General features: G+C 39.1%; 1 protein-coding gene across 1 annotated transcript in view; it reads right to left on the bottom strand.

The window, feature by feature from the left end:
* js (jiangshi) overlaps nucleotides 1-25,934 on the bottom strand; it is a 418,545-nt gene that overhangs the window by 13,094 nt on the left and 379,517 nt on the right. Inside the window, exons 4-5 of the mRNA XM_067144712.2 lie at nucleotides 8,400-8,510; nucleotides 2,324-2,564 (exon numbers count right to left, since the gene is read on the bottom strand). Of these exons, the coding sequence (XP_067000813.1) occupies nucleotides 2,324-2,564; nucleotides 8,400-8,510 (352 nt within the window). The remainder of the gene's footprint in view (nucleotides 1-2,323; nucleotides 2,565-8,399; nucleotides 8,511-25,934) is intronic.

Genomic DNA, 25,934 nt, shown 5'->3' on the forward strand with positions numbered 1-25,934 from the left:
CATCATCCACAAAAAGCATTCTCTGTGGAGTTTGGGTGCACTCTGTATATATAAGAAAACAAAGTTCCAATAATAATTCCTTGCAGAACCCTAACTCTTAATTACTATAGGATCGGATAATGCTTCAACTACTTTAATGGTTGAGTTCTGCTTTCTAGAAATATATCCACCCATTCAATCACTCTTTCATCTAGTCATTTCACCCAACTGTCATTTTCATCAGTAGTCTTCCATGATCTACCCAATCAAAGACCTTGGATAGGTTAATAGTGACACACACCATTTGACATTCTGAATCTAAAATATCCGCTATATCTTCCAGGAATCCTACAAGTAGAATATCACTGCAATAACCTTTCCTAAACCTGATCTGCCTTCTATCAAAGCAGTTTGAAATTTTTCAAAATGTGTGTTAATATAATTGGAAAGAATGCTTTCCCAGAGCTTACATGCAACACACGTCAAGCTGACTGGCCTATAATTATCCTTTTATGTTTATCATTCTTTTCTTTGTGCAACTGTATCAACTCTCCATTCATTTCACGTAGCTCTTTCAGGCAAATAGTAATCACTTCGGATATGGTACTAAGCTAACCTATTGCCTTTGGTGTATCCCCAGAAGCCTTATCAATTCCAGCTGCTTTTCTAGCAATCAACTTTTGTGTAACATGTGGTTTATAATGCTAGTGATTGTTGGATAAGTAAATTATTTTGTCCATCATCGAGATCTGAGGGCTACCATAGTAATTTTGCATCCAGCTGGCCTGGGTTCTATTCCCAGCTCTGTTACAAACTGAAGACTGGTTTGAGGGATTGCTGAGTAGAAGAGTTATGGTTAGAATTCTACTTTTGATCATCCTAGAAATTATTTTACATAGCCTCCCCACTACAAATCCTGGAAAATGCTGGGATTGTACCAAACATACAGGTCACAGTTTCCTCTATCAGTCTCTTAGCCTCTGTTAATTACATATGCAGACACCAGTACAGACAAAACTGTGCACACATGGAACTAATGTTACAAGTAACTTATGTGAAACCAAATACATTAGAGACAATACGCGACACTCAGCGAGATATCAAGGGTAAGATAATAGAGCTCTCCCTAGCAGATTGACCTGAGAACTACCGACTCTGTCATAAGAGCATGTGTATTTGTGTGTGAAATTTTTGGTGTTATTTATGCATTTTTTGGCTGCAGTAACTATGAAGTAGAGAAGAATGCGCGGTCTTTCTTTCGCTACGCTCGTGACAAGAAAATGTAAGTAATATTGTGTTTGCATATATATTCTTCTAGTGATAGAGAGATTTTTATAGTACTTCATAATCTTCTGATCTGCTCGACCCATATTTTAACTGGCTTAAAATATAATACGCGTATTTTATTGTATAGTGCAGCAGTTAACCAATACCGATGTGTTGTTGTAGGTGTGATCTGTGGGTTTGATTTAATTTAGGAAAATACATGTGCATATGAGTGTGGCTGGTTGTGTTCCAAGTTTCCCCATTTGGAATGCTGAAATGCGTTGTCAAGCACTGAAGAAAATATGGCTGATTTAAGAAATGTACATATTTTGTTGAAAAAATATGATGATGCAAATTTGCTTTACCCTAATGTAATGGCATTATGGCAAGTATTGCTTATAGGGAAAGTTTGAATGTTTTTGAGGCTAAATTTATAGATTTTCTTTCTGTTAGTAGGCTTCAAGTTAAAAGGAAAATTGCCCAGCTCTTAAATGTAAATTCATTGAATCGTGTGTAAGGAACGTGCCGATATTTTTGTTGACAAGTGTTTTAATATGATGATACAATGCTTTTAAATGAGAAAAAAGAAAAATCTAGCCGTGAACATTCAGGCAGGAATTCTAAAGCTAAAAAAGTAATGCATAAATGAAAGATCAAGCCCTTTCACAGCGGTCCATTTCACATCTTGACTATATGTCTAATCTCAGTCTTTAAATAATAACCTGTTAAATAATTCTTCATTCATTTATTCAGTACTGCTTTAGCAACTTCGAAGTTAATATCTTAGTAACACTTTCTTTCTAGAGGTAATTTATTTATCCATTTCTGTATATACATTTCCATTGATATTTGAATTTAGTGGGAATTTTCAGGTCAAGCCACTAGGAGCGCCACTTGCGACTTGTCTCTCATTTTAACAAGGCTAAATCTGGAAGTGTCGCGTATTGTCTCTACTGTATTTGGTGAAACAACAACAACAACTACTACTACTACTACTACTACTACTACTACTACTACTACTACTACTACTACTACTACTACATAGTATGTTATCTGGACAAATCAACACTATACCAACCGGGTAGAGGGATACGTTTCCTCTGCTGATACTGTAAGTGTTGCTGGTGCAAATGGTCCTCAGGTCTAAGGAAGGGCTGGTCTCGTCGTCCCAGTAAAAGGTTTGCGGCATAATCCACTACTGATGCACTGCAGTTGACCATATACCAATGATCACAGATCATCATACGCTGTTGGAACAGTGTCAAGTTGGGGCAGGCATTTGTGAACTGACGACCAGTGTCATCGCAGAGATGGTAGAGCTGAAATGAAATGCTCAGATGAATGTGTGAATTTGATGAGAAAGCATTTATCTTTTTTTTCCCAACAAACTGCCTTTCAAATGGCTTTGAAAATATGAGTTTTATCCAGCAAGTAATTTCCAATTCGTTACTGGAAAGCAACAGAACTATGTTGGATTCTACATTCCTGAAAGCACTTTCCTCTACATTTCATTTATGACATGTACAGTGGTGGCTGCTTCTCACAAGCTAATTTGCTAATTTTTATTTAACTCAATAACACTTTCTTTCAAATTCGGGGCCTATAAACAAAATGGGAGAAAATATTTGAAGCATTCTCTTCATAACTAGTGGTCCTGAGTTGAGTAGGCTTATGTATGCCATGTAAGGGTTGAAATGATGCTGGCTGGTGGAAGCTGCAAATACTTGTACATATATGCGAGGAAATTATGTCATCATGGCTGCAATTTTCCACTGCAAGAATTGAGATAAAAGAGGTAGTAAAAGTAATGAAGTTTGCATGTCCATGTTTGAACTTTTGTTGTACTTGTTATGACGTGGTGAACACAGTCAAAAGCCAGCTAAAGAGGCCTTTTTCTATTAGAACTCTGGAGCAAAATGTGGAAATAAAACAGTAGGATATGCCTATTCCAGAGCAAATATTATATATAGAGGGTGTCTGAAAATAAATTGCAGAAAATTTATGGGCATTTTATTCCCAATAATGCAAGAGAGGATCCGCTATGACTTTTTCTCCTAAACTGCCTGGTTAAACGCCAATAGTAACTGCTTTATATCTCATGTTCTGTGGCGTGGTGTGCTGAATTTGCAACAAAATGTTAGCGGTGAAGGGCATTATTATTTGCATTAAAAATTCCCAAGGTAAATAGATAAGTTATGCAGAAGTTACTAGTTACGTTAACTAGTTAACAAAATGCAGGTATGACTGCACGACCTTGGGCTGCATGGTACTGGTTGATTATGTGTACCCTGCAGCTGGCAAGTGATACAGTGGACGGGAGGCGACCAAGCAGGTACTGAGAGCAGAAAGTCAAAACAGCATTTCCTTGTAAGCGACCTTCCTTTACAGCACAACGCAAGGAGTTTTCATACACCTCGCACATTTGTATCGGATCATGGCAAGCCTTGCCTTTGATGTCAACATTTTTGGGAGACATGCACCTCCTGTAAGGCAGTGCCGACGGGAACGCTGAAGAGGCTCGACGTTTATACGCCAAATGCTTCCCACAGAGAAGGCTGCCAAAAGCTCAAACTTTCTACAACACAGACAGGTGACTGCGGGAATACGGACCATTTGTTTGTAGTGTCGATCGAGGTCATCAAACAAGAAATCCTCAAAATGAGGAATGTGTTCTCCATGTGGTGACCGAAGACTGAGGTTGAAGCATTCGCTAGATTGTTGCAGCTTTGAACATATCACGGGACATGGTGTAGCGCACTCTATGCAGTAACACCATCCTTATCACATACAGTAGGTCCATACTTTAATGACCCGTGACTATCCTCGGCAGCAGTAATTTTGTGAATGGATACGCTTGAGATACTCCATAGACAATTCGTTTGTTAGACAAGTGTTATTTACTGATGAAGCCACTTTTTCTTGTGATGGCTTCATTTCTTTGGCTTGATGTCTTTGGAGTGTACAGACCGGGAAAGGTTAGCACTGATGCTGATTCAGAATTATAAGATAATCAGCTATGTGGGAAACGATGTGAAAAGGAATGTGATTGTAGAGGGTGATCTTAATTTACCAAATGTCAATTGGGAAGGTAATGCGAATGACAGGAAGCATGACCAACAAATGGCCAGTAAGTTAATATGGAAGGACAGTTGATTCAGAAAGTGATGGAACCAACTACAGGGAAGAATATTCTGGATGTGGTGCTGGTAAAACCAGATGAGCTCTGTAGAGAAACCAAAGTAATAAATGGTACCGGTATTAGTGATCACGAAGCTGTTTTTATGGTAATTAAAAATAAATGTGAAAGAAAGGAAGAGATTAAATTTAGGACTGTTATGCAGTACCATATGGCTGATAAAACAGGCATGAGGGAGTTTTTAATAAGTAACTATGATTGGTGGAAAACGGTAAATCAAAATGTAAACAGACTCTGGGATGGGTTTAAAGCAATTGTTGAGGAATGTGAAAATAGGTTTGTACCTTTAAAGGTGATAAGGAATGGTAAAGATCCACTATATTATAACAGGGAAGTAAAGAGACTAAGAAGGAGGTGCAGGTTGGAAAGAAATAGAGTTAGAAATGGCTGTGGAAGTAAGGAGAAATTGAAGGAACTTACTAGGAAATTGAATCTAGCAAAGAAGTCAGCTAAGGATAACATGATGGCAAGCATAATTGGTGGCCACACTAATTTTAGTGAAAAATGGAAGAGTATGTATAGGTACTTTAAGGCAGAAACAGGTTCCAAGAAGGACATTCCAGGAATAATTAATGAAGAAGGGGAGTGTGTATACGAGGATTTTCAAAAGAAGAATTTGTAAGCTACGAAAAAGTTAAAGATGACAAGCACGAAATTCTAGGGGTAAGGCTCATTTCTAAAGATAATAGGCAACTAGATGTTTTTGGAGTGTACAGACCAGGAAAGGGTAGCGCAGACGCTGATTCAGAATTATTTGATAAGATAATCAGCTATGTGGGGAACGATAAGGAAAGGAATGTGACGTAGCGGGTGATCTCAATTTACCAAATGTCAATTGGGAAGGTAATGCGAACGACAGGAAGCATGACCAACAAATGGCAAATAAGTTAATATGGGAAGGGCACCTGATTCAGAAAGTGATGGAACCAACTAGAGAGAAGAATATTCTGGATGTGGTGCTGGTAAAACCAGATGAGCTCTATAGAGAAACCGAAGTAATAAATGGTATTAGTGATCATGAAGCTGTTTTTGTTGTACTTAAAAATAAATGTGATGGAAAGGAAGGTATTAAAATTAGGACTATTAGGCAAAACCATATGGCTGATAAAACAGGCAGGAGGGAGTTTAAAAAGAGTAACTATGATTGGTGGAAAACTGTAAATAAAAATGTAAACAGACTCTGGGATGGGTTTAAACCAATTGTTGAGGAATGTGAAAACAGATTTGTACCTTTAAAGATGGTGAAGAATGGTAAAGACCCACTATATTATAACAGAGAAGTGAAGAGACTAAGAACAGGTTGGAAAGAAATAGGGTTAGAAATGGCTGTGGTAGTAAGGAGAAATTGAAGGAACTTACTAGGAAATTGAATCTAGCAAAGAAGTCAGCTAAGGATAACATGATGGCAAGCATAATTGGCAGTCATACAAATTTCAGTGAAAAATGAAAGGGTATGTATAGGTACTTTAAAGCAGAAACTAGTTCCAAGAAAGACATTCCAGGAATCATTAATGAACAAGGGGAGTGTGTATATGAGGATATTCAAACGGCAGAAGTATTCAGTCAGCAGTATGTAAAGATTGTTGATTACAAGGATAATGTCCAGATAGAGGAGGTGACTAACACTAAAGAAGTATTAAAATTTACCTAACAATGACATTTACAATAAGACACAAAAGTTGAAAACTAGAAAAGCAGCTGGAATTGATAAGGCTTCGGGGTATATACTAAAGACAATGAGTTGGGATATAGTACCATATCTGAAGTACGTGTATGATTATTGTTTGCATGAAGGAGCTATACCAAATGAATGGAGAGTTGCTATAGTAGCCCCTGTGTATAAAGGAAAGGGTGATAGACATAAAGCTGAAAATTATAGGCCAGTCAGTTTGACATGCATTGAATGTAAGCTTTGGGAAACCATTCTTTCTGATTATCACATATTAGACATGTTTGCAAAATTAATAACTGCAGTTTTGGTTTAGGAAAGGTTATTTCACTGAAGCTTAACTTGTAAGATTCCAGCAAGATATAGCAGATATCTTGGATTCAGGAAGTCAAATGGACTGTATCGCGATTGACCTATCTAAGGCATTTGATAGGGTAGATCATGGGAGACTACTGGATAAATTGAGTGCAATTGGACTAGACAAAAGAGTGACTGAATGGGTGGCTGTATTTCTAGAAAATAGAACTCAGCTTTATCTGACCCTGTAATAATTAAGAGGGGAATTCCTCAAGGCAGTATTATCGGACCTTTATATTTTCTAATATATATGATATGATTAAAGAAGTGGAATCAGCGATAAGACTTTTTGCAGATGAGGTAATTATGTACAGAGTAATAAATAAGTTAAACAATTGTGAGCAACTGCAAAATGACCTTGATGAAATGAAATGGCGTATAGCTTTTAGTGCCGGGAGTGTCTGAGGATAAGTTCGGCTCGCCAGATGCAGGTCTTTTGATTTGATACCCGTAGGCGACCTGCGCATCATGATGAGGATGAAATGATGAAGACGACAACATACACACAGTCCCCGTGTCAGCGAAATTAAGCAATTATGATTAAAATTCCCAACCCTGCTAGGAATCGAATTCAGGACCCCTGTGACCAAAGGCCAGCATGCTAACCATTTAGCCATGGAGCCAGACATGACCTCGATAATGTTGTGAGATGGACAGTACGCAATGGTATGATGATAAACGGGGTTAAAAGGCAGGTGGTGAGTTTCACAAATTGGAAAAGTCTTCTCACTTTTGATTACTGCATTGATGGGGTGAAAGTTCTTTATGGGGATCATTGTAAGTACCTAGGTGTTAATATAAGGGAAGATCTGCATTGGGGTAATCACATACTGTAAATATGACTGTAAATAAAGGGTACAGATCACTTCACATGGTTATGACGGTGTTTAGGGGTTGTAGTAAGGATGTAAAGGAGAGGGCATATAAGTCTCTCGTAAGACCCCAAATAGAGTATCGTTCCAGTGCTTGGGACCCTCACCAGGATTACTTGATTCAAGAAATTAAAAAAAACAAAGAAAAGCAGCTTGGTTTGTTCTGGGAGATTTCCGACAAAAGAGTAGCGTTACAAAAATGTTGCAAAGTTTGGGCTGGGAAGACTTGGAAGAAAGGAGACAAGCTGCTTGACTGAGTGGTGTGTTCCGAGCTGTCAGTGGAGAGACGGCATGGAATGACATCAGTAGACGAATAAATTTAAGTGGTGTCTTTAAAAGTAGGAAAGATCACAATATGAAGGTAAAGCTGGAATTCAAGGGGACAAGTTGGGGCAAATATTAATTTATAGGAAGGGGAATTAGGGATTGGAATAACTTACCAAGGGAGATGTTCAATCTATTTCCAAATTCTAAGCAATCATTTAAGAAAAGGCTACGAACAACAGATAGATAATCTGCCACCTGCGCGACTGCCCTAAATGCAGATCAGTAGTGATTGATTGATTGATTGATTGATTGATTGATTGATTGATTGATCGATCCATGGACTGAAATTAGTCTTGAATATGTATACATTTTAAATATATTCAACACTATACATAGTACTGATTAGGTGAGAACATCTAATTTTATAATTTTAAAGTTTAAACTATCTATACGGAAAATGAAACTAATATCACAGGACCCTAAATATCTGAGACACCACTTAAGATCTTCATGAAGTGCTCAGTAGAATTCAAAGATTGGACCAGTATCAACAACACCGAAGGATTCTTCATATTAGCTGAAGAAAGGGATACTTTCTCAAGGATTACCGGTATTTTCATGTTTGGTGGTCCTGATATGTCACATGAAGAATATTTCTTCGTCATATCTAATTCACAGTTTGTTCTTCATGAGATCAGCAAAAATTTTGTGTCTTTTTGTAACATTATCTTCAAGATCTAACTTGGTGATTTTAAAATTCATATCTTATTACTTTTGTAGAAATAGAGCATACCCGACAACCCGTCTCTACATCAGCATAGTAGCCTTGTACTCGACCATGACATGAAAAACTGGTACGAAGTCCTTCTCCTCCAGGTACTTCTATCCCCACCTCTCCAGACTCCTGCAACACATGAAATACACAATTGAATGAAATAGTAAAACTGAACACTATCTATATCAAACAAAAGTTCTAGAATATATATGTCAAATTTCACTGCTGAGAAAATCATATAAGCACTACAGTCAATGGACCTCTTAATCTTCTGTAACAGATTTTTCTCATTTCTCAGTATCGTGTGCACATTTCAGAGCCTGTCTGTGGCTGATTCTTGATGATAATGCAGTATTTTTTGCATCTGTCTTTTGGCACATGCCAGAGTAAAATGTAGCTAAAGTCTCAGTCTCAAATACGACTGTGACTGTGTGGAAGCTGCCGAGTGATGACACGACTAATGTGCCTAGATGTAATGAAAGGTGCTACTTGTAGGGCTGGCTGTGCTACAATAAAACAGTCTGCCTCAGTGATAAAAGCAATGGTAAACTACCTCACTTCTCATCATGCACTGTCAGCCTCAGTATGGTGCCACCATCGGGTACCGTTCCCTACAACTGTATAACCTTTGGTGCTACTATTTGAGGATCCAACCAGCCTCCGAGCTGAAGACTAAACAGACAGACATTTCAGAAAATACATAAAAAGTCATCTTTTGTAAATTTTGAATATTAATCTGATACTTGGCTTTTATACCGGATAGAACAAAAAAGAATGGCCTATGTCACATTCAGTTTAATTTTTATCTGTTTGCCTCTTTATTACACAGTCATGAGGAAAATGGTCTGGTGGATATTCATAAAACTTGATATTTAAGTTTAGGATAAGCATGAGTAGGAACTTACCTAATCTTGCTTATAAGTAGTTCTAAGAAATTTGGTGTATCTCTGTTAGTTTTACAAGAAAATTGTTCTATAACTTATTCCAATACAGTGAAAAATAAGGGATATATCAGTGGCAGTTGTGTAAAAGTTTAAGTTCAATAGGCAATAACTAACTCTTGGAGAACAGCTGTGGCTATGGCACCGGACTGTAAAGGGACTGAACCCGTCAGCTTGAGCTCAGAAAACCAGTGCTATACTATCTGAGTCACTTAGTCTGGCAATTAATTCATCATCATCATCATCCAGTAATGCTTCATAACCATTATATGTTTCTACACCAAAGGTTGTGGTTTACCTCGCCCACAGGTGTTCTCCTACCATATTTTGCCTTGACTAGGGTAGCCGGATCTCAGCTTGGAAAACAGGTACACACAGTAATTTCCAAGAGGAAACATTGTGCATCAAAATAAATTGCCAATATATAATACCCTAACTAATGTAAACCATTGCATTTAATTTTAATTCTTCACTTCCACATAAATAGTGCTTATAATTATTTTACTAGAAATTTTCCTGAGCACATCTGGCTTAGAAATCAGTTCATTATGGAAATCTTGGCATGAATAATGTTTAAGATTATATTTTACAATCAAAATGGCTTTCATTGTTTCCACAGACAAACTATTTCTTACATCAGCCCACTGTGCCTACATTAAGAAAACAAAAACATTTTGCATTAGTAAATAAATACAGTAATTATAAGCAATTCTGAATGAAATTCTGTGCTGTCATTTTGTTTTAAGTTTTCTACCAATTTTAAATGATATGGCAATTTTCGGTAATCCTCACACTCAATGTTTTAACAAGATATTAGAATAATTCTGTATTGATGTTTTCACTTTACAATGGTGAAAAAATGAGTGTATCCTCCTTATTCAATACATTATATATTCCATCATTAGACGGAGTAATCAAATTCAAACATGTTTCGGCTCGTTTGAGCCATCTTCAGTGACAAAAAGGGAGGAGGGCGTGAAATAATTTACATAATATAAGCTAAAAAATGTCAGAAAACAATGAAAGAACAAATGAAAAACAAAAGAGAGCCTAGACAGAAACTAAATTAGCACAATATACAATATTTACATCATCATGTGGAGCAAAAAACAACTCACTGCGACAGAATTCAGTGAAATAGGGGTTAATACAAAAACATAATTGAAACTAAAAACTGCGTTAACCCAAGAAGAAAAGAAATTAAAGCAAATGATACAGATGGAAATGAACGATAAGTGCACATAGTGAGGTTGCGGACCTCTTAGTTTACAAAATATTGGTTTTGTAACAATACAAATATATGGATTTTAAATTATTAAAAATTTAAAAAATTTAAATAAAAAAAATTAAATTACAAAAATTTAAATGAACTCAACGAGAAAAAGAACATTCTACTTCAAACATTCATTCCATACATTTGTCAGAACTTCCATAATATAAACAAGCCCCACCTCCATCTCTCAAATTCACCACCACTCCCCCCCTCCCCACACCAGCCCTGCACCACCCCTTCCCCCTCTGCACCTTCCATCCTTGCAAACACAGCTGAACCAACAATAGACTCAATCACACAAACAAGACCGTTACTTTGGGAAGGCCAGGCTGTTTAAGAGGACAACCACCCTCTAAACACCGTAAGTTTAAGCTTTCTACACACCCCTTCCACACTTTTTACTTATCAGCCCAAGTTTCTCACACAACCTCATTTTTTTCCATTACAGATTGCAACTTCATTGACGGTTTCCACTAGGTCACTTACAGTTTACCATGCATCTGTCACCTCCCTAACACAGCTTCTCAATTTTATGTCACGGCCCTCCGACCTTTTATAATAAGGCAAACCAACCAGCTAACATTATGAAAAGATAATCAAGAAAGGGACCGCTAGATTGAGAAGATATCGAGAATGCTGCTGTTCTAAAGCTTTAAATTTCATCAGAGTTTCTCCTTGTCACAGGCTTTTCGCCTGCACTTTATGTCAGGCTTGGTTTCTCAAACTTTTTCGCTCCCGCTCCCCTCCTAGCCAATTCGATGTGATGGGTTTCTACAAAGATAGATTTCTGCCTGAATTTTCAACAGCGATTTCATCCTGTTTTGTATTGTTACAAAACCAATATTTTGTAAACTAAGAGGTCCGCAACCTCACTATGTGCACTTATCGTTCATTTCCATCTGTATCATTTGCTTTCATTTCTTTTCTTCTTAGGTTAACGCAGTTTATAGTTTTAATTATGTTTTTGTATTAACCCCTATTTCACTGAATTCTGTCACAGTGAGTTGTTTTTTGCTCCACATGATGATGTAAATATTTTATATTGTGCTCATTTACTGTAGTTTCTGTCTAGGCTCTCTTTTGCTTCTTTCATTTGTTCTTTCATTGTTTTTTGACATTTTTTAGCTTATATTATGTATATTATTTCACCCCCCTCCTTTTTTCACTGAAGATGGCTCAAATGAGCCAAAACATGTTTGAATTTGATTACTCCGTCTAATGATGGAATATATAATGTATTGAATAAGGTGGATACACTCATTTTTTCACCATTGTAAACTCAATTTTATTAACAAATTATTATTTCAAATTACAGAATTGCATCATCTTTGGTATCATCTATACACACATTTTTCTTGTTAAGATATTTTATGCAAGCTTGCACATTATTCCACGACAAATGTCCTGTGAGCCTTATCCATTTGAAGCACCCAAACTCTTCCAAAGGTTCAAGACACATTTCTAAATATTGTATACATGCCACACACATTTTAGAAACCAACTCTGAAAATGTTTTATTTTCATTGATTTTCTTTGTTTTCTTGTTTGTCTAATAACTATATCACTTTTTGGTAAGAACTTATGATTTTGTTTCTACTAGGGTCTTATGCACTGTTTCCAAACAGTGAATTACAGTACTTCTACAAGAGAATTAATTGTCTTCCTTTTCAATATTTTCAACATATCTGTGTACAAAATATTTACCGGGGATTGTAGCTGCCACAAATATATTTCACTAAAATCATCTTCAAAGAAGTTTTCCAGAATAACTGGACATTTAACCTGAAAGATGTTAATTGTTCATACATTTTTAGCACATGATTTATTACAGGAAACACCTTGTTTTACTGTGGCTCAGCAGTTTCTTGTATTCTATGTCTGCAGATTCATAGAATTCCATCAGAAATTCAAATACAGACAGTGTAATCATGAATGTAATTAAATACAATATCTTTGGAGAAACAGATTCAATGTCCACATCTAAGGTGTCACCTCCCAGTTGAACAGTGGTGATGAGTGTCTGTATAAAAGGCACTATTTCCACCATAAGAAAGTCGTGGGGAAAAAAGAAAGATATAATAAAAGGCACATGGGACATGCCCATGATCAGGTATGGTACAACTTTTAAGGAACTACATTTTTTTTCTTTTTTTTTTTTTTCTGGTACAGATTGCTCATGGCATTTGATAGTACTCAATTACTGCAATGCATGTGGACAAATATTAATTTTTATTTGGAGTGGAAATAACACCATTTGAACAGACACTCCTCAATTATTAATTACATGCACGGGTTCTAATCAGTGTCTTGTTCTTTATGTGTGAATACTTCTTTCTTCCTTCCTTCCATTTTATTTACTTTCAAACAATTTTGTTTTCAGGCCCCATTCTTTCTAGTCAAAATACTGAATCACAGTTGGGAAAACTGTTGCATTAGTTGCTCGCATCTACTGAAATGCCACAGAACGGTACATGCTGAACTGTATTGATAGCAGATTCAATAAAATGATGAGAAATTACATTTTTAAATATTGCTTTAGTTTTTATCTTCCCACTTTTCAATTTCCTTGCAATGTCAGAATCATTAACAAGAGTTTTCATTAATGAAGATGTTCATGAAGTGAAACAAACTATGGGAATGTACAACAGTATTAAATGCAAGTGTTCCTTTGGCTGCACCCACATTATTTTCATAATTGTCTTTTTAAGTGAAAAAGAAAACAGTCACTTTTCCTGAACATGCACCTCGAAAAATGTAATTAAATATCTTTGGAGAAATAGATTCAATGTACACATCTAAGATGTTGCCTCTCTATTATGAATTAAATAAATGCAGTCAATGGCCATATACAGTGGAAGATAGAGAACTCTTATCACAATTACAGTGTGGTGCAGAACCTCATCAGGGAATCATGTCTCTTTACAATACATTACGTGGTATCTTCCCAACATCATCTTACAGAGTTTGCAAACATAAATTGATCCTGGTTAGCGATATCTTCAACTTCCACATATCAGATGGTGAAATCCACGCCCAGCAAATCTAGTAATCACATGATGCAACTCATAATTTGCTTGCGTCCAATCCTGGAGAATCATAGCACCGCTGGCAAAGAAGTAAGTCCAGATTTCTCCTCATTTTGTCATTAGCTCAAGAAGGAGAGTCTTGTATCTGGTTGTTGCTGGCAGAAGCATTGTAAACCATAGTTCTTCAACATAATACTCTTCTCTGGCCAATACATATACCAGATGGGATGGTATGAACTTAGACAGGCACATGGCCGTCTTGAGGAATGTTGCTTTAACTTTCTCGAGTTTTTTAAGTGTCTTTTGGTGAGGTATTTCCAAGTGTTTTGTAGGCCATATGTTGCAACAGGAGATATCTGTATGTTGAATATATATTTAATGATTTTTAGAGATATATGAACGTATAGATTGTCATACCCCTTGTTTGCAACAGAAATGTGCTTGTCCAGGAGGTACCCTGTACATTATGATTCGTTTTCATTCATGCCATTACTAAAGCACTTAAATTTAGATTTAGTTCTTCAATGAATTTACACGTTCAGTTTGGCATATCTACAACAGAGTGAAAGTTTAAAGAAAAGTAACTTAACACAACCACAACTGAATAAGCTTAGAATGTTTAGAAGCATGCAAAGACGTGCACAAAGTAAAGAATATCAATTAAGTAAGCATTATATGATCCCTGTTTCAGTGCTGTCACCTTTTAAACACTCAGAAATACTAATACCAATATTCAATAATCTTTGAACTGTTTAAAATCACTTCGTCAATGGATTATACTTCTTAACTATCAATATTCTAATGTGTTTAAGTCAAGCACTCGTACTATTGATTTCTTGGATGAAATGTAAATTTGACATTGGACCTTTTCTTAAAAAGAAAAGAGGCCAATATAGGACAGTCTAATAAGTAACCTGCACAAAAGAATCAGACCTAAAAGCGGACATGTCTGGAAAAAAGAGGATGTCTGGCAACACTAGCCTTGACCCTATCTGAAGTGTTATTCTCAGAATAAACACTTCACTGGAAACGAATTATACTGTTTGCAAATTCTCCTTGAGTTTTTCTATCCATTCTCAGTCTTAAAATTCAATTATGGGTACAACAGAGAGAGAGAGAATATATGTGTGTGTCAATAACTTACTACATAAGGTAAAGTTTATAATAATTTCAAATCACATTGTCATCTTCTGAAATAATCTAAGAATAATTGTTGGTTCAAAAAATATTGTTTATCTAATAGACCCCAACAAGAGGGGCGCATTAAGGGCAGTACAATAAATTAAGATGGCAATACAGTACATATTTAAGATGGTTAATTGTCACATTAGTCACAGCATAAATCAGTCATAGACAGGGCCTAGAACATAAATGTAATCGATATAAAATTATTGTTACTTATGTGGTAATTGCTTCAGACTAGCAAAACTGTTTTACAGTGTTTGAAAGGATGGGTGTGTTTTGTTTTGAGTGATTTTATTTTATTGGGCAAGTTGGTGTAAGATTTCTTCCTGAAATTTTCAACTCCAAATAGACCATCCTTTTTTTTGGATTTTAAGTGTGATATGCTGATATTGTGGCAGGTTCGCAGTGAGTGTTGGTGAATCTTTGACCGTAGGTTTACTTTGAGATTACAATGAGAGATTATTATTTAATATTTCAATATACAGACACAAAGAGAAGATTTGGCACTTGTTGCGAGGGTCAGAGTATGTGTCAATTCATAAACAAGGGTTCTGTTGGTGTTAGTGGATGTAAGGAAAAAGCTGTACGAACATGTTATGTATATTATAAAAATATTCAAAATACTCAACAACGGAGGAGAGCTATGGAGTCAAAATTCTTCAAAACTGTTCAGTTAGATTATAGCAGTAATTTCTTACACATCAAAAGTGATCAGTTTTGTTACAAGAAGTTGGGCTGAGTGGCTCAGGTGGTAGAGCACTGGCCTTCTGAATTCAAGTTAGTGGGTTTGATCCTGGCTCAGTTCAGTGGTATTTGGAGGTGCTCAAATATTTCAACCTCCTGTTGTACTTAGATTTACAGGCACATTAAAGAAATCCTGCAGGACAAAAATCCAGCACCTACTCTAGTTAAAAACTGCATCGTGGATTTATTTGACATTAAATCAAATTAAAGTAGTCTAAACAAAAATATTTGCCAAAACGAGCCGATAATTTTAGTTTCAGAATATCTTCTACTTACAAACATTATTTTAGGGGTGAGGGAGGGGACGCACCTCGCGCCAACGACTTAGGCGAGTCCGGTATTTCTTGGAAGCGCAGGAGAGGAAGGAAATATCTTCATAGAAGCCAAAAAATACAAGTATACAATGAAAGTAGAAACTCCAATGCTGAGCAGCGTTGCGTCAACCGATACGGTAATTATATTTTCTTGTTTCTTTTTAAATATCTATAGCATGAGCAAAAACATAAAAACAAAAATCCGGAGATCTTACATTCAGTGCCACAATGACAGGCGCCACGTGCGAGATCACGCCACGGGTTGTACGGGTCAAAAGTCGAGTGGGTTCCAGATAGCCGTACGTCTGGATATTGTCGGTGGGATTGTCCTGTTTAACGTTTGAGTCATCGGTTGTAAGGAGCAAACTGCGGGAACTATATTTGGATTTTCGAAGGGCGAAGAAAAGTCCAGTCGGCATTCCATGTCGTAAGATGTCGGCATGTTAAGATCTCCGAGGACGTATTTGGCGTTCACCCGACAAAATCACTTAAAACACAGGAGTCCTGGTTTCTGGTTCTGGTAGAGTAAAATCAGTGGCGAATATACATGCACTGCATGGCATGCTCTATTAAGTACCCTCTGTAATGAATGTAAGTTACTGGTACTTGTTACATAATTTGTGCATAATTATATCCAGAGTTTTCAGGTTAGGTTGAAAGCAAGTTAGACTGCAAGTTAGTATATGACGACCTGCACTTGAGCACCGAGGTTCCTCTGAAAGCCTGGGGACACGTTGCTCAGGAATCAATCATGGCAAAAGAAATGTGGTGATAAGGGTGGAGAAACAGACTTTCCTCTCAAAAGCTCCAGCCCTATCTCCATGCAGTCGATGGTCTCACAAGATTTCATCATTCTTCATTCGAGAACCCATACTTCTTTTTCTCTGTTCTGAATCTTGCAGTGCAGTCTTCAGTGTGTTCTTGTCGGTCGCGAAGTTAAATGTGCAGCGTTTTCAGCGAGAAAATTTAGTAGTTTTATGTAGCATTGTGATAACAATGACATGTATCAGTATGATATTGTTTACTTAATTTACAACTTTTAAATTTTGAGGACAAGCAAGCTGTATTATTCTCGGGATAGACCAGTGCCTAAATTAGCACATTTGATACGTAGTAATAAGGAAAGGTTAAACCGTCATTTCAATACGAAGCTGTATGAAGAACATAATTTTTTTACAAGTTTCTTTACGTCACACCGACGCAGATAGGTCTTATGGCGACGATCGGATAGGGCAAGGCTACGAGTGGGAAGGAAGCGGCCATGGTCTCAACATTTGCCTGGTTTGAAATTGGGAAACCACAGAAAACCATCTTCAGGGTTGCCGACAGTGGAGTTCGAACCCGCTGGGTGTGAAAAACGATAGTTTTCCTCTCTGAAACATAACAAATCCTATGCACGAAGTTCCATGAGTGAAAACCATTAATTTGCTTGCTCTAGCTATTGTCTCCATTGTTAAAGATATGTTAAAAGCCACGAAAGGAAATTCACCTTCAGCTTTTTATGGTGCCATCATCGAAGGATTCGTGTAAAAAGAGCGGCGGCTGGATTTCACGTTTACTTTGGCAAGTTTTCATGATTATGCCTTAAAATTTAAAAACATCAAATTAAAAATGCTAATAGTATAATTAAAATATTAAAATTATCTAAAACTAAATACAATATTGAAATTATATTAGTCTAAATTAAGGATATTATAATTTGAGTAGAAATGAGCATTATTTAATTGTTCATGATTTCGACTTCACTCACGTTTCGCCACTGACTAAAACTGAAAGGCTGCAGTCGCTTAAGTGCGGCCAGTATCCAGTATTCGGGAGATAGTAGGTTCGAACCCCACTGTCGGCAGCCCTGAAAATGGTTTTCCGTGGTTTCATCATTTTCACACCAGGCAAATGCTGGGGTTGTACCTTCATTAAGGCCACGGCCGCTTCCTTCCCACTCCTAGCCCTTCCCTCTCCCATCGTCGCCATAAGACCTATCTGTGTCGGTGCGACGTAAAGCAACTATAAAAAAAACTGAAAGGGTGTCAAAAATGACGGCAACTTAGGCCAAATAATAATAATAATAATAATAATAATAATAATAATAATAATAATAATAATAATAATAATACTTGTAAGGTCATCCGTTGACACAAAGAACAAAAACAATGACCTGGACACATTACTGCAAGTTATTAATACAGTTCCTGTTCCTACAGCAGAATGAAAGAGGCTATTCAGTGCAATGAATGAAGTGATAAGGAAGAATAGGAACTGTCTTCAGATTTAAAATGTAATTATCTCCTGCACTGGGTCCCCGCGGCTTCTCATTATGTTCAACACTGAACCACCCACCAGGAAGAAGCCACTTAGTTTCATAAGTGTAAAAATCAGTTAGGATATTGCTGGTTATTCGGCCTTCTTCACTTTTTTGAAAATATAGAATGTAAGGGAGCTCGAGCCAGCAGCCCAGCCGGGTGGTTCATTCTGCTAAGTTAAACAGAAAAAGCTGTCCAGCTCCATGGCTAAATAGTTAGCGTGCCTTTGGTCATAGGGGTCCCGGGTTCGGTTCCCGGCAGGATCGGGAATTTTAACCAAAATTAGTTAATTTCGCTGACACGGAGGCTGAGTGTATGTGTCGTCTTCATCACCATTTCATCCTCATCACGATGCCTATGGGCGTCAAATCAAAAGACCTGCATCTGGCGAGCCGAACTTGTCCTCGGACACTCCCGGCACTAAAAGCCATACGGCACGCCATTTAATTTCAACAGGAAAAGCTCATAAAAATAGCTCTAGGCGGGCCACAAGTATTCAGGAAAACACGTTTGGACCTAAAATAAATGCAGAAATTACAATGTACAGTTGTGGCTCCTATAATTGCCTTCTCTGTCACACTATCCTCCTCTCTACAAACAACCTGAAACAAACGGAACAAAAGGAGGGTTCGCCTTTGTTTTGTCAGTATTTAAAGCCGATGTTAGTGCAAATGTGTAAGTAGCAGTAACGACGTAAAATGTGTGTTTTATCACGGTGGAAAACAACGCTAATAAAGTAACATTTGAAAAAATTACTAGAAATAAAGGCTTTTGGAATGCCGCTTCCTTTTCTGAAAATTTATCAGGGCCGATCTTGTAGATATTCAAATCTCAACTTCATTTTCGCTACAAACATTCACCAGCAACATCATCGACTTCCACTATTTTGGGTTAGGTGAGCTTTATTTTTTTCCTTATGGCTTGATTTTATGTACGTACATTTTATTTTGAATTAATATCCATGGGGAAATGGTGTATTAATGCAGTACATCTTTGAAATCAAATGAGTAAACCCCCCATCACCAAACTCCACTAACCGCGATTGGCTAGTTTTGATCCAGCTCTTTATATCCGTACCAGACCTTTGGAGGGAAGGAGTTCAGCAGACGAAATTCCATGCAGGAAATGCGAATGGGAGAGCAATGGTATACGGAAGAACCTACACCAAAGTGACTACAAATAAAAATGCTATTTCTATCTGCTGTTTAGCTGCAACCTTATGTCAAGCCATTGGTTCTCCACACCGAGCCATCTGGAGCCAGTGATGTTAATCACTGAAATTCCTCCAGACCTCGCTGTTTTACTTGAGAGGTAATTATCGCTTGACCTGCAAGAGGTCAACTTTCACACCGTGCGAGGAAGAAGCTCGAGAAGTAATCTGGAAGAGGGCCAACGAGCGAAGACTTCCAGCTATATCTGGCCATATTCTTCCTAAGATCAATTAGATGCTCGCTTCCTGTGCTCAAGATTGCGGGAATTCCTAAGAGCGCTTGACTTAAGTACTGAGCGAGTTGGCTGTGTGGCTTTGGCATGGTGGGTTTCGAACCCCACTATCGGCAGCCCTGAAGATGGTATTTTGTGGTTTCCCATTTTCACACCAGATAAATGTTCAGTTAAGGCCAGTTCTAGCCTTGCCCTATCTCTTGTCGCCATAAGACCTGTGTTCGTATATGCGACATTAAGTCAATAAGCAAAACAATCCTCCACACGCCATGAAGACTCTTGGAGGAGTGGAAGGTGAAGGACGTAACCTCGGTACTCATTGGTTGGTTCTATACATAGGAGTATATATAACTTTTCGTAATATTACAGACTTTGAAGAACATATTTTACAAGTACGTTTTTCGTTACAGGTACTCTGTTTAATTTAGTTCAATGAAACAAAATGATCGTAGCAAAAATGCACAGCCTACCTATATAATGTTGATAGATATAATTCCTATTATTGTTCCAATTTTAGTATTTTACCTTCCCCGATCATTCCAATTAAAATGTCCCTTAAGTTTCGAAAACAAATGCTGACGGGCGGGTGCCGAACGCTACGGACTGCGGGCTGTGATTCTACACGACTGTCCCGATGATCAGAGTTTCAGAGGTTCTCCTGTAGTTATATTTAATGGTTGTTCTGTTTCACTGCTTTCTTCAATATGTTTAATAGCTAAATGGTAAGAAAACTCTCTATTGTACTTATTTTCTTAGCTTCAAGACGGCCTCTGTGGCGTACTGGTTTGAATGATTAGCTGCCAGCCTCCGAGGTCCGGCTTCGATTCCCGGCTCTGCCACGAATTTGAAAAGTAGCACGAGAGCTGGAACGTGGTCCACTCAGCCTCGGCAGGTCAACTCAGTAGAGGAGGGGTCGATTCCCACCCCAGTCATCTTCGAAGTGGTTTTCCGTGGTTTCCCACTTCTCCTCCAGGCAAATGCCGGGATGGTGCCTACCTTAAGGCCACGGCCGCTTCCTTCCCTCTCCCTTGTCTATCACCTCCGATCTTCTCTCCACAAGGCCCCTGTTCAAAATAGCCGGCGAGGCAGCCTGGAAGAGGTACCGGTACTCCTGCCCAGTTGTATCCACGACCAAATGTATCACGCTTCAGGCGGTAGAGGTGGGATCCCTTGCTGAGTCCGGTGGGAAAACCAACCCTGGAGGGAAAACGGATTAAGAAAGAGTTTAATATTTGCCAGTTTGCGTTAATGTTTATTGCAATATTTAGGCAACAATTCGGTGAAAATTGGCGGTGGGAGTAAAGCCCCATTTGAGACAGTGCAACAGCTCTACAAAGCTACAATTCTGTTTCCTGTTATTGACGTACTTAAGCAAGATATAGAGACCAAGCTTCAAAAAAATAACTTGGATGTTCTCAACCATTAAAGTCAAGTTATAAATGGAAGCGAAGTAGACGCAGTCAGTGTAAAATAAGTTAGTAAGTTTTACGTTTTGGACAAGAAACATCGTCTGTGTGAGCTGCAGTTTTTTTTTAAAATTTGCAGAATGAATCAGAAAACATATATCCAGGAAAAGAGCTGCCGTCTTTATAGAGAAGTATTTGTAAAGTGTATTCACTCCTTTTTGGTGCTGTCTTAAACATTCCGGCAACTCGCACACAACACCCCTAAAATGCAGTTTCTCATACACGGGAGACGCCATCCACCTTCGTCAAACGGTCGGCCTTACAAGGGTTACATCTGGCTATAAGAGCCACGCGAAATTAAAATTAAAATGAACAGCAGCAATTAACTACTGCTCATTTCAGCGTTTGTAAGCACATCTTCAGTGCTTCCCCTATTGTCTCCTTACCTATCCGCGCGCCCGTAAGTAATCCCACCGCCCCAATCTGGAACTACAGGATGGTTGCACAGTTGTACTTCCTCCTAAAACAATAATAATCACCACCACCAGCACAATCTGGGAACCTCTGACCTAATATGTTACGTATCATTCTAGCATTCACCTGAAGGTGAAGTAGGGAAATCACGGACAACCACTTCTAAGATTTTCTCACTTTTGTTACCTGAGACTGAGCACACTCTGTTACAATCCTCCAAAAGAGTCATAAGCGGTTACAAACCCGGGATAACCGAGCTCGAATCCATTATTGACTACGGTGACGGATCTACACATAAGTCTCTGACTTACCGACTACTCGCCATGTCCACTTGGTAAAATTATCACTGGCTGCCGCTGAAGAACTTCTTCACACTATGTAGGCCAAGATCACCAAGACCACTCTTCTAGAATTAATTTACAGAAAACTAATGTAGTGAGCATTTCAGAAAGCATTGACCTAAATTGCAAGCTTCAAATCAATTAAAAAAGTAGTCATCATGGTATTCAAATCCATGAACTCCTTATCGCTGGGGCCTTTCACCTTAAAATCTTATTATACATTCGTACGGGCGTGCCTCTGACAGGACCAGCTGTGACGGGGAGGTAGTACTATACAACATGGACCTGTTTCGAACCTGGGATCACTTATGCCATGACAGTACCCGTTATTGTTAATGCAAGAATGTAAGAGTTGTTTTCAGAATATTAATGACGCAGTTGCACAACACATTTAATCTACAACCACAGCAAAAACTAGGTGTTTTTTAAACAACAGTGTTGCATTTGAAAGGTAGATTCTCCGTGGCTCAGGCGGCAGCGCGCCGGCCTCTCACCGCTGGGTTCCATGGTTCAAATCCCGGTCACTCCATGTGAGATTTATGCTGGACAAAGCGGAGGCGGGGCAGGTTTTTCTGTGAGTACTCCGGTTTTCCCTGCCATCTTTCATTCCTCTCCAATATCATTACATTTCATCTGTCATTCATTAATCATTGCCCCAGAGGAGTGCGACAGGCTTCGGCAGTCGGCACAATTCCTATCCTCGCCGCTAGATGGGGTTTCATTCATTTAATTCCTGACCCGGTCGAATGACTGGAAACAGGCTGGCGTTTGAAAGGTAGGCATTTTCTGGATACTGTAACATAAAGTTATTTTACCACACATAAGGTAACTTTACCGCACACTTTATGACCTTCACAATGTACCTTCGTTAGGAAGTTAGTGATTATTTCCTGTTCAAATAGAAAGAGATAACATAATGTGATAGATTTTTATTGTTATAAAGTACCTAAGGTTATAGAGCAACTTTATTATAAAAATCCAAACCAAACCCCATGGCACTACAGCCCTTGAAGGGCCTCGGCCTATCAAGCGACCGCTGCTCGGCCGAAGACCTGCAGATTGCGAGGTGTCGTGTGGTCAGCACGACGAATCCTCTCGGTCGTTATTCTTGGCTTTCTAGACCGGGGCCGCTATCTCACCGTCAGATAGTTCCTCAATTCTAATCACGTAGGCTGAGTGGACCTCGAACCAGCCCTCAAGTCCAGGCAAAAATCCCTGACCTGGCCGGAAATCGAACCCGGGGTCTCCGGGTAAGAGGCAGGCACGCTACCCCAACACCACGGGGCCGGCAACTTTATTATAACGGTTGCTCAAATGAAGCTGAGACCTTTGTTGTTTCTGTAACGGGTTTTTGTTTGGAATACATGAACAAACAGGAAGTAAAGTGTGATGTATGGGTGACATATAGTCGCCTTGTTGGCTCAAGCAGTGTCCCAGCGGTCCACTTGATGACGGATACTTCGATTAAACAACGTCCGAGGTTGGCAGATGAACCATTCTTCAACGGCATCTCGGACTCACCACTGCTTACGAACCGGCATCCCTTGATTTGATTTAATCTTCATTTTCTCACCAGGCTACCCACTGTGCCTTACATGGTTTTGGCACGTTCCTACTCCCCATGATTACATTGCCGATACTATACTGACCACTGTACAGCGTGATACATACTCATTCTCATCCTTCATTAGACGGTAAATGTCGGCTGCGCTAACACCGTCTGCCACCATACACTGAATAACCGACGCTGGACAATTCTGGAGAAATTTGTGGCAAAACCGTACCTAGTTACTTTGCTTTCGCGTGTACAAACAGCACACTAACGTTTTCCGACGATAGCAGATTTCTTCCTGGTAGCGATGTGTACACTTCTAGTCGTTTATGGGTAATCAGCAATCACATGCCTATCCACCGTAAGATTTCACTTACACCAGTTTTGTACAGTCACGCTTCCTATTCGTTTACTCCTTTACTCCTTTTCCCCACCTTTAAATACGTGCATTGACATCTCTTTAACGTTTTTCAACCTCTCAGGCATACTCATGTTTAGTGTTACAATACTGTCCTGTGTAGTCTGCTCCAATTTTTCTTGAAAATCTTCTTGCAGGTCCTGTAGGGTGTCAGGATAATGCTGGTAGACCCTCTTTCCCAATTTATTCCAAAAATGTTCAGGGGGATTCAGAACCAGACCACGAGTAGGCCATACCATTACTTGAACCCCATCTTCGTTCAGATATAGTTGCATACATATGCAAATGTAGGCCAGCGGTGTCATGCATTGCATAAAACAATCACCGATGAATGAAGTAAAAGGCACAACGTGTTCCTCAACGATTTCATCCATAGGTTGACGTGCTTTAAGGTTTCCATGGCACCACAGGTATACTTGGGGACAAAACATGACGACCTCACCTCACACCATTACTCTCCAGCGGCAGCCCGGTGTCTATTAGTGGCCTATAGGATTTACAACGTCTGCTGTAGCTGGAGTTGCCACATCGTCTACTGCACTCGACACGAAGAAAGAGTAAAGACTAAAGAGAGTGTGGAAGAAAGTGGTTTGGCAACCTCTCCGCACCAAACAAGGATCACTTAGAACTCGTTAACTCAGGAGGGTGTAGGGTGTGATTGACTGCTGGCTTCCAGGAACTTACGCTTGTCCCCAAGTATAATACCAGGTCCGTCCTTGACGTCAAACTTATTCCTGTCCACATCATCAATAAATCTACCAAAAAAGCTATTCTGTGTGAACATGTGCTTGGTGAATATCTGTCTCCAGTCCTCTTCCACACTCTTTTTATACCATCCGGTGTTCGGTGGTAAATTTGAGACATCAGTGAACACCACTTGCTCTCACTGTCGTCCAGTTACGATGTTTCGTTGCATAACAAAGTCGAGCAATGTGGTGATGTAGGGTAAGTTCGAGACCGACAGAAGGTCTTCTGGCATGGAGACTGGCTTCTTTTAATCTTCTTCGGACAGTTCTCTCCTGATATTAGCCCCTCGGACTTGATGAAGTCTAGTTCGGATATCAGCAGCAGTCGCGCGATGGTCACGGAGAACTTGTAGCCGTAGGGAACTGATCATCTCTAGCTGATGTGGCTCTTGTCGTGCATGATCTTGGTCTCCTAGAATAACGTCCAGTTTCTCTGTACCTTGGGCCGATGACCTAAATGTTAGGGCCCTTTAAACAACAAGCAAGCATCGCTGTACCTTTGTACTATTCTGTAAACTGTTGACGCTTTAGTTCCCAACACTCACGTAACATAATGCATGCTGCTACGACCATCGTCCATCAAAGCGGCACCATCTTCAGGACTTCTGAGAACTGCTTTTAAAGCTGACAGATATGCTTAGAAAACTGTTGTTGTTTGTTCAACTCCTGTCCCGTTTCTCTATGGAGTCGGGTATGAGGTGAGATGAATTTGTCGTGGCGGGTTTCTATGACCGGATGCCCTTCCTGACGTCAACCTCGTCAGAGGAGTTAATGAGATGAAATGAACGACGTGATATATGATAGTACGAAGGGAGAGGATGAGACCCGGTTCCGGCACATAGCCTACTCCTGTCGAATAGCACCATGCGGTCTGCTCAAGGCTTAACGTCTCAATCCGACGGACAAATCACCATCAACAGCGTCATATGCCCTCACTCCGTATGAGCACTGCGGAGAGGTTTGGAATGTAATCCAGGCTTTTGGCACGCAATCTAGTGAGTATAAATATATACCACCACCTCCCCTCCTCTGCCGGCCAACGTTCTGGGACTCAAACCGGCTAACGACGGTATCATACCGTTTAGATTTCAACGTCTTAACGATCATGACCACCAGGCGGGCAATTTATACTTAGAAAACTATTTCATTAAAATACAAAGTGACTGAAGAGCAGAGCGGAGCAGTGGTGTAGTGGTTAGTGTGATTAGCTGCCACCCCCGGAGGCCCGGGTTCGATTCCCGGCTCTGTCACAAAATTTGAAAAGTGGTACGAGGGCTGGAACGGGGTCCACTCAGCCTCGGAAGGTCAACTGAGTAGAGGTGGGTTCGATTCCCACCTCAGCCATCCTCGAAGTGGTTTTCTGTGTTTTCCCACTTCACCTCCAGGCAAA

This window comes from Anabrus simplex, chromosome 1, assembly GCF_040414725.1.
Source record: "Anabrus simplex isolate iqAnaSimp1 chromosome 1, ASM4041472v1, whole genome shotgun sequence".
NCBI classification, from domain to species: Eukaryota; Metazoa; Arthropoda; class Insecta; order Orthoptera; family Tettigoniidae; genus Anabrus; species Anabrus simplex.